Source organism: Leucopleurus acutus, assembly GCF_964270905.1.
Source record: "Leucopleurus acutus genome assembly, chromosome: 8".
Classification (NCBI taxonomy): domain Eukaryota; kingdom Metazoa; phylum Chordata; class Mammalia; order Artiodactyla; family Delphinidae; genus Leucopleurus; species Leucopleurus acutus.
The window spans coordinates 3,135,252-3,144,062 of NC_139151.1; the positions used below are offsets into that span (position 1 = coordinate 3,135,252).

Sequence of the window (8,811 nt, forward strand, 5' to 3'; positions counted from 1 at the left end):
ACATATTGTATACATTAAAAAAAAAAAATGTTTGAGAGCAGTTAACCGTCTCCTCTGAAGTCATCCTGCGAGTGACTAGCGGAGCCAGAATTCACATTCAGTTCTCCCTGATTCCTGAATTCACTCCTCTTAGACAGGCAGGGTGCTCCTGAGATGAAAGGGAGGTTGGATTATTTTATTCCAAAGGACTTTCTTCTCAGAGTCTGTGAGGGCTTAAAACATATTTGTGTTTCTTTATTGATTTAGACTAGGACAGAGGAATTCTAGGTCCTAATGGAGGATAGGGGGACTTCCCTGGTGGTCTAGTGGTTAATACTCCGAGCTTCCACTTCAAGGGCCGCGGGTTCGATCCCTGGTCGGGGAACTAAGATCCTGCAGGCAGTGTAGCGCAGCCAAAAAAAAAAAAAAAAAAAAAGCTAATGGAAGATAGGATGTGTGCAGGCAGAGGCTGTGCCTGTCTTCCTCTTTGGAACAGAGCCTGACACATGAAAGCACCAGCACACGTTTGTTGAGTGGGTGGCATGGCTTCCGAGGCCGGCGTGGGGTCTGCTTCCCTCACAGACTGGTCCTTTGCGCTTGGCCTTGCCACAGAGCATGGCTTTGGACTCTCTCATTGCCCTGCCCAGTGCCCCACACCCTCCTCCTAGGCCCTAATGGCCGGAGGTCTCTCTCACCCATCTCACCTCTTCATTCTCACCTACCAAAACCCAGCTCAGGATCAATGTATTTGGAAAAGGTCGAAACAAGCCAGTATTAGCCTCAACTAACAAGTGGAAGGTAGGGGTTATGGACCCACCAGAGCAGCCCTTCCCATGATCACTGACTACTTCCCACCAGACACTGTCCTAATCCCTCCAGTCCTTCATCCTGAAAACTCCACGTTATTACCCCCATTTCCAAGGAGAAAACTGCAAGTGCTTTGTCTGAGATCACAGAGCTGCCAAGCCGCAGAGTCGGGATTTAAGCCCAAATTGGTCTGAAGCCGAAGTCCCAAGCGTCGGCTGCACGTTTACATTGGTCAGAGGCTTTACCCCAAAGGGTTTAGGGCTGCAAAGACAGAGCGGCGAGGCCAAGGCAGGGCAGATGCACACAAGTAATCATGGGACCACACCAGGTCACTACAGCAGCAGTCCACTGCTGCTTCTGTATTAAAGCACAAAGAACATTTGCATAATCAGGTGAGTGGCCTTAGCATACAGAAAGCCTATGGGAGAGACCCAACCCAGATTCTTTTTTTCTCCTCATCTCCAGTAGGATCAGGCTTACCTTGAAGATGCCATTAAAGGATCAGTTCAGGGCTTCCCTGGTGGCGCAGTGGTTGGGAGTCCGCCTGCCGATGCAGGGGACACGGGTTCGTGCCCCGGTCCGGGAAGATCCCACATGCCGTGGAGCCTGCGCGTCCGGAGCCTGTGCTCCGCAACGGGAGAGGCCACAGCAGTGAGAGGCCCGCATACTGCCAAAAAAAAAAAAAAAAAAAGGAATCAGTTCATCGCTGATGGCCTTTGTCTTACATTCCTCCAACATGCAATATGGTACACGGACGTGAGCCACTCTCTCCCGGCTTTGAACAAAGCCCGAGCGCCTTCCTGTAGGCCCCTCGCTTCCTGTAGGCCCAACTGCCAAATCTCAAGTGTGTCCAGGATCCACAGGAGGAGAGCACGGCTAGTTTAATCTCTGTCCTAGTAGATTAGGTAAACGCTTTGGCCAGAATAGCTCGGCCCTTTCTCATACACCGATTGGCCAAAGGCCACTGACGATAAATTGCCGTGTCATCTGATGCTTAAAGCAGGGCTTATAATACCTGCTAGGGAGTAAAATTTCCTGAAAATGCATAGAAAATGAGGCTGCAGAAAAGGAAACTTTAGGGTCCAGGAATGTTTGGTGCCCCCTTGCTGTCTCAGGAGATGGCATGCTGGGTGCAGAAGGCAGGAGTGTGATGGCTTTGCACCACTGGAAAAGGCCATCTGGCTGCTCCCCAGCTGTCCCTTCTGGGACCAGATGCAGAGTTTGCAGCCATTCAGTAACTCAGGCTACTAAGGAGAAGAGCTCAGAGGTCATCCCTCCCAGCCTCCTCTCACTGCAGGTGGGAGAACCAAGGCCAGAGAGGAGCTGGCACTCAGCTAGGAAGCAGCAGAGTCACATGGAGAACCTGGGTCTCCAGATCCCCAGGCCGTTATTCCATGATGCCGTGGCCTCTGAGAAACATGCACAAAGGACTGTTCTCCACAGAGAGGAAGTAAGAGTTGTGATAATCAAGGGCACCAACCCTGCAGACAGAGTGACTCAGCTCTAATCCAGCTCTGGGTGTACTGTCTCATGTGGCCACAGGCAGGGTACTTCCCTGCTCTGCTTCTCAATTCCCCATCTATAAAACAGGAATGCCATAGGGTTTCATAAGGATAAAATGGATTAGATGTTCAGCATTTAGAGTCATGTTTGGCACACAGAAAGCACCATCTAAGTATGCCTTATCTCATCCCCCCAAGCGGGCTGAGCAGGCTCTATGCCTACCGAGGCCCCTCAGAGTTCCACCCCTTGGAGAACTCAGCTGAAGCAAGCTGGGGCTGCAACACCCCTGCCTAAGCAGCATGAACATCTTCCTGGCACTGCGACCTCCCATCTTGATGATTCTTCCTCCTCCTTTCCCTGCCGCTCGCACTGCTTTGTCTTCCTAATACTCCTAATACTTCCGAATACTCCACGTGCTGGTAGCATGACATCCCCAGAAATGCTAAGCCCACTGGTAGAACTTGGAATAAAGTGATTCCTAAACTAAAGGCCTCTGTCTGTCTAGAATGGAGCCCATTCAGTTGTTTCCTAAGCTGATATCAATATAATGAATTAGACACACACACATGCATACATATATATATAACTAGTGAATATATATCATATATATAATATATACTTTAAATATTCTTTACAAAAACATATGGGTCTTATACATCTGTGCTGCCCATTTCCTTTTAAACTCACTTAAAAATCTAAATCACTCATCTTTTGCAGAAGACAACATAGGGAATTACCTCGAGTTTCAAACTGGGCCTTTTCCAACTCAGCACATTCCGTAGGCCAGTACAGTTCCTAGGATATATGCCTGGACTGATGGGGCCTCAGAGTCAGGCTACTTTCTATAAATATTTATGAAGCTGTCGTGGGGACCACAGCAATGGGCTAAGGACTGGACTCTGCCCTTATCTGCAAATACTCTATAACAAAAGTACAGAAAACTATGAACAAGACTCTCGACCTATTGAGTAAATATGAATTTTTAGTAAACAGAGAATTGTACTGTAAATCAGAGGAAGAAAAGGAATCCTGTTGAGATCCCTGGGGTGGGAACAGGTGGATGCCAGCTGCTGGAGTGAGAGGACCATCCATCCCCAGGCTGACATCATCACCGTCCGCCCAGCAAGCCACATGACCTGGCTCCTGTCTGAGGAGACCCTGCACCACTGAGGCTTTTTTCAGTAGTAAAGTTATTTCCAACAAGCCAATTTACTAGTAAAGGAGGTGGTGAAGCCCTGTTTCTTGCCTGTCACTCCATCCCTTTGTCACTGGCCCTACAGGGTTGCTTCTAATCCCTTGACTAACTTGCTTTCCCCGGAATACTCTCTGCTCCCTGGCTACTCTGGTCTTGCTTATGACCCTAAATTCTGATGCTGGTAAATAAAGGTGATGGAGGAATACAGGGGCAGAGGTGGACACTCAGCCTTCCACCCTGGGCCCTCGGAACAGGCAAGGCGATCCCAGTGCACGTGGTTTGTCTTCTCAAGGATGCAGATGAAGGGAAAGGAATCGCACCTGTGGTTCTGTGGTCTTATTTCACAGCGGAATGTGAGGGTTTCACGAGGGCTGTGTAAAAGGGCCAGAGAGAGGGAAGAAGAAAGAAAGAGGTTGAGGGAGAGCCCTGCCAGGCAGGGGCGTAAGGTGGCTGTTGGGTCTGAGAACGGGGGTCGTCTTTGTCACCTCTGGAGACGCATCTCTGACTGCTGGGATAAACCCAACCATAGTCTTTCAAACTCAGGGTGTACGTATTCATTCTTCCTCAGCGGCTTTGGGAGATGCCGCCCCAGTATCCCAGTCACACCAGATGAAAAGCCAGCCACATCAACACCTAGACTCCTGTGTTTCACAAAATCTTCTCTTCCTCTCCTTCCTCCTCCCACCTCTTCCCTCCACTCTGAGCCTCATCCCTCTCCCTGCCCTCCCAGCCCTGTCTGTTCTGGACACGATTTCCAAGGAGAGCACACAGGTAGAGGCGCTGCTTACAAAGACCCTGCCCGGCCCTGTCGGCCCGCACGTGTAACCACTCCCTCCGTCTGCCTCTTTCAGTTTTAAAGCCCAGTCTGAGAGCAGGCTGTGGTCCAGGCACCCCAGCAACAAGTCCCTTTGCGTTTCTCCCGGCGGGTACTTTCCATTTACGCAGACTCGGAAGGGTCACTGGTGGGTGGGAGCTGCCCACGGAGAAGCATGTTTATGCGGTGCTTGTCACGGGGATGAGGATGGTGCCCTCTGGGTGTGCGCTAACGGGTCTGTCTCTCTTTCTCCCACACAGGGCCTGGAGCCGTCATTGATGGTGTAAACTCGGCCTCTAGAGCGCTGGCTTGCCTCTGGCTATCAGGGACCCTCTTTGCCCACTTCTTCATCAAGTTTTGATAAGAAACCTTAGGTCTTCTGAGCAACGCCTGCTTCTCCATGTCACAGACTTTACCTACACTGCGGAGAGCAAACCAGTCTGGGCTTCTTTTTGTTTGTTTCTGTTCTTCTTGATTTGATTTTCTCTTTGGCTGGTTGGTCTGTTTATTTGACTTTTCTATCCAGTTTGAATGAGTGGGGTTGGGGGGGAGGGGTGTGCAGGGTTCTACCATGTGTAGGATAATCGTTCATTGGTGTGTCCAAAAATGGAATCTGTTCCTCTCCCTTGGCCCTTCCCTTTCCTCTGCCTTCCCGACACCATCACCACCAGCCCTGCCCCCCCAGTAAACCATAAGCTCCATCTGGGCAGAAAATGTGCCTCGTGCTAAACACCCTGAAGAGACAACTTCACGTATAATGTAGTGCACAGCGAGAATTATATCCAAGTTTCCTATTATCTGCATCTTCTAAGCTTTGGACCATCTTCCTGACTATAATGTACATATCACTCCTTCCATGTTTATTATTGTCTACACGAGGGTTCACATCCTTTCTTTCTGGGAAGGTCTCTCTCTAAACATATATGAAACATTGCCACCTTTTCAGCCATTCTGCCCTATCTGCTTTCTCTACCAGCTACAGGGATTTGTAGTTTAGGGATAGGCACACAACCCAAAACTAAACATTCAGAAGTCACGTGACCGAATAAAGGGGGAAGCATTCTGAGGATGGTACTTCTCTCAAAAACATGCTGTCCAGGTCATAAACAATGATCTGTAGATGGCTGATAATTTAGGTTTTATCAAGCTCTCTATGAAAGTAATCATACGGTTATCCATCTACTCAACTGTCCGATTGATCATTCCATCCACTTATCTACCCACCCATCTTCTTCTCTAGCAATCTATTTACTTTATCAGTCTGTCAATGTAATTATCTAACACGTCTTTCTGTGTCTTTGTTTCTTTCCCCACACTTCACTCTCAATCCATCACCACATTAATCTCTAACCATATTGTGTCTATTCCACTGGATTCATGTCTCCTCTACCTTCTGCAGATATTGGCATCTTCAAAATGACCTATATCAGCTTCTCATGCGAAAGCCAATGATCTCACAGGCTAACAACATAGAAAGGCAACATGTCATGGACTGTCTGGAATGTACTAGCCCATCTACCCAAAGTAGATACTGGTAAGAGATGGACAAAAGTAGCAATCGAATGGTCGGTCACTCACTCTTCCCAGCAGAGACTGTGTATTGAGAAACACCTTCTTGGGAAGCAGATAAGCCTTGGCAAAGCCTCGATGAGTATCGTGTTTTTTCTTTCTTACCGGAAGGACAAGGTGCCAAAATTCATGTTTCTCTCAGCCTTTCAAGAAAGTGCATGTCAGGAAGCTATGGGACTGTGCTTAATAGCAAGAAAGTGAGAGAGAAAACACAGCTCCGTCTCTGCAGTGTGAAGAGAGCCGTCCACCTGAGTGGGATGACTTCTGCTATTGTCTCCTCTCTGCTCCAGTTTTGGTTTCATCTGTTTGAAAACTATCCAGTAAAAAGCTGATGGAAGCCAATTACATGGCGGGTGTGTTGACAACGCTGGTATATGTTTCAGGAAGCTCTTCTGAGCTGAGGGCACTTGAGCAACTGACAGTTTCCAAGCACTTGATTAACACAACACTGCAAACAGAAGGGGAAAGTGACACACAATTTCCTCGGATACAGACTGCTTCTCCAGGAGCTTTGGGGAAGGATGCCCTCAGCTCTCCATGTTCAGAGCAGATCTTTCCAGAACACAAAGAAGAGCTGACCTGATCTTTCTGTATTGTCTCCTGGGACAAGAAGGACTCAGCCGGCAAGTGTGCCAGGGTTGCAAGAGAATGGCATTGGAAACCTGCAGGGCTGTGCCCTTGTCCCGTGCTGCAGGGAGTGACCTGCTGAGGATAAGAAGGAACGTCGACAGTGACTGTCTCACAGACCCGCTGGAGACCCGCTGGAAAACTCTTTCAGCTCCACAGTCTAAAACGTGAGAGATACCAGCTCCACAGAGTTCCGTTCCTTCGATGCTTAATTGATCTGCTTCCTCTGAAATGTGGCCTCTTTGTTTTTGTCCGTTATAGCACATGAACATGACGTACACAGTGGAGAAACACACACACACACACACACACACACGTAGGCTGTTTTGGCGTACAAAAAAGCTGGGCGCTTCCGTAAGAGAGCTGGCGTGAATGAAATTAATATTACACTTTCCAGCTGTAAACAGACATCTGCATTTCCCACGGAGTTGCCAGGAGCCAGACTAGGGGAATGTAAATGATGTGCCAAAAGCAGTGTGTGGATTTCAAGTTCCAGGGACAGTCGAGAACAGGCGTGGAGTCAGAATTACAGGTCGGACATCAGCGTTTCAGACCTGTCACCACACGGGGCTCCTGGAGCGGGGCTGGTGTCAGACGCTGAAGGAGCGTTTAACGTGTCATTTGAATGTTCTGTTGGTAATACGCTTGTTCCTTTGGAGTAACAAGTGTGGAGGCTGCGGAGACGGTACCGTCTTGGAGAAGGCGGTGCTTGAAATGGACAAGCTGGGCATATTCCTCACTCCGGGACTTGATCTAGAGGAAGGCGCCCGTCCTCCTTCAGCCGGGAGGATCCAGAACCTTCCCAGCACAATGAGCCTGGGTCTCAGACTCACTGTGGAACTCCGTGCAGCCTCTTCCACTGGCTACTGGGAAGCGTGTCTGGTAGTTACTGGTTCCAGCCCTGTTTCAGAGGGAAAAACGCCTGCCGTTAATCCTCACCTATCTGGGATAAAGGTGGCCAAGGAAACAAGACCGAAGGAAACGGGCCAGCGGGAAAGAAAACCCTTCTGCACAACAGACGTGCCCCAGCTGCTGGGCTGTTTGGGCTCCTTTGATAGGACAGGAGCTGTTACCCAGCATCTTGAAGCATAGAGAGCAGCAAACGCTTACTAAAGACAGTATCCATGCTCACTGTACACACGGCAGGCGGATAGATAAGGCCTGCTGGAGAGAGTTTTTTCGAGATGTCAGTGATGGGGCCGGGGCTTAGGGGAGAGGAGGAAAAAATGAGTTATGAAGTCTCTGAGGACGTGTGGCTCTTCATAGGTTTTGCACGTGGGAAGGAAACCGAATAAGGCTTATCAGGAAATCAGGTGAGAGGAACTCAGCTATGTAGGTACTCTGAAACCCTCCCCCTTCCAAGGCCAAGTTCGTATGTATTCCCACCAAAGCAACCGCAGTGCCAGCGCCAGCGTTAAGGCCCTGGCCAAGCTGGTTTCTCCGTAGTTTAACGTCAAGTGCCTGATACAGTCTTCTGCAAGCTGAAGAAAATGCGTTTAGTTTTTCTCGTTCTTGTTTTAACTGGGGGAGGGAGGCCATACAGGCGAGTGGTGGTCAAAACGTGCACCCGTTTTATACAGAGGGATGACGTGTGGCTGTTCTGCTGTAGCTGTACTCAACTGAACAGAAGGGAGGTGCAGGCTGTGCATCACAGAGAGGCCTGGGGCTCTTTCTTCTGAAACCCATGCCTCACGCTAGACAATCCATTTCACGGGTTGGTCAGTTAGTTCTCAGAACCTGGGTGGGAAGTGTCCTCTGGGAGTCGGGACAAGTCCACAGCCAAGGATGAGTTCAAGGATGCGTCTCTGCGCCAATCCAGCAACTTGCTCTCCACATGGAGGAGTTGGTGACCTCTGCTTATGCCGGGAAGAGTCACGTGAGAAGAGTAGAGCACCTTAAAGTGGGCGGCCCGTCTCCAGGAGAGCTTGTCAACCGCGGTGCATCAGGCGTGGCTGTAGATTGGTGGGTACTTCCAGTGCCAAGGGAAGGTTTTTCTCCTCCGTGGCTGCCTGTGGATGCTATCAGTAGGAGGGGAGGAATGGGGTGAGGGTTGGGGCCGTGTCATCTTTTCCAATCTGACCCTGAGTCCTCACCAGAGAAAAACTGGCTTTGTCATACCTGGAACCAGCCCCCCTTCCCCCCCCAAAAAAACCTCCACAGGATTAAAAACAAAAAAAAACAAAAACAAAATTTAATCTCTTTGGAATTCAAGAAAGTAGGGGAAGCAGCATAAAATGTTTCGAGTTGGCAAATTTCATTTTTTTTCTTTTTCTCCAAAAATGAGGATCGCTTGCTTTCGTTTTGCAGGAGCCCTCGT

The 8,811-nt window shown here is 49.3% G+C and overlaps 1 protein-coding gene across 3 annotated transcripts in view; it reads left to right on the forward strand.

Annotated features, from left to right (window-relative positions):
- Positions 1–4,659, forward strand: part of OPCML (opioid binding protein/cell adhesion molecule like) — a gene marked incomplete at both ends in the record, with an annotated part of 1,080,793 nt that extends 1,076,134 nt beyond the window's left edge. For all 3 annotated transcript variants that reach the window (XM_082844274.1, XM_082844276.1, XM_082844275.1), the window contains one exon: positions 4,559–4,659. In XM_082844274.1, the coding sequence (XP_082700400.1) occupies positions 4,559–4,659 (101 nt within the window). The remainder of the gene's footprint in view (positions 1–4,558) is intronic.
- Between the last annotated feature and the right edge of the window lie 4,152 nt (positions 4,660–8,811).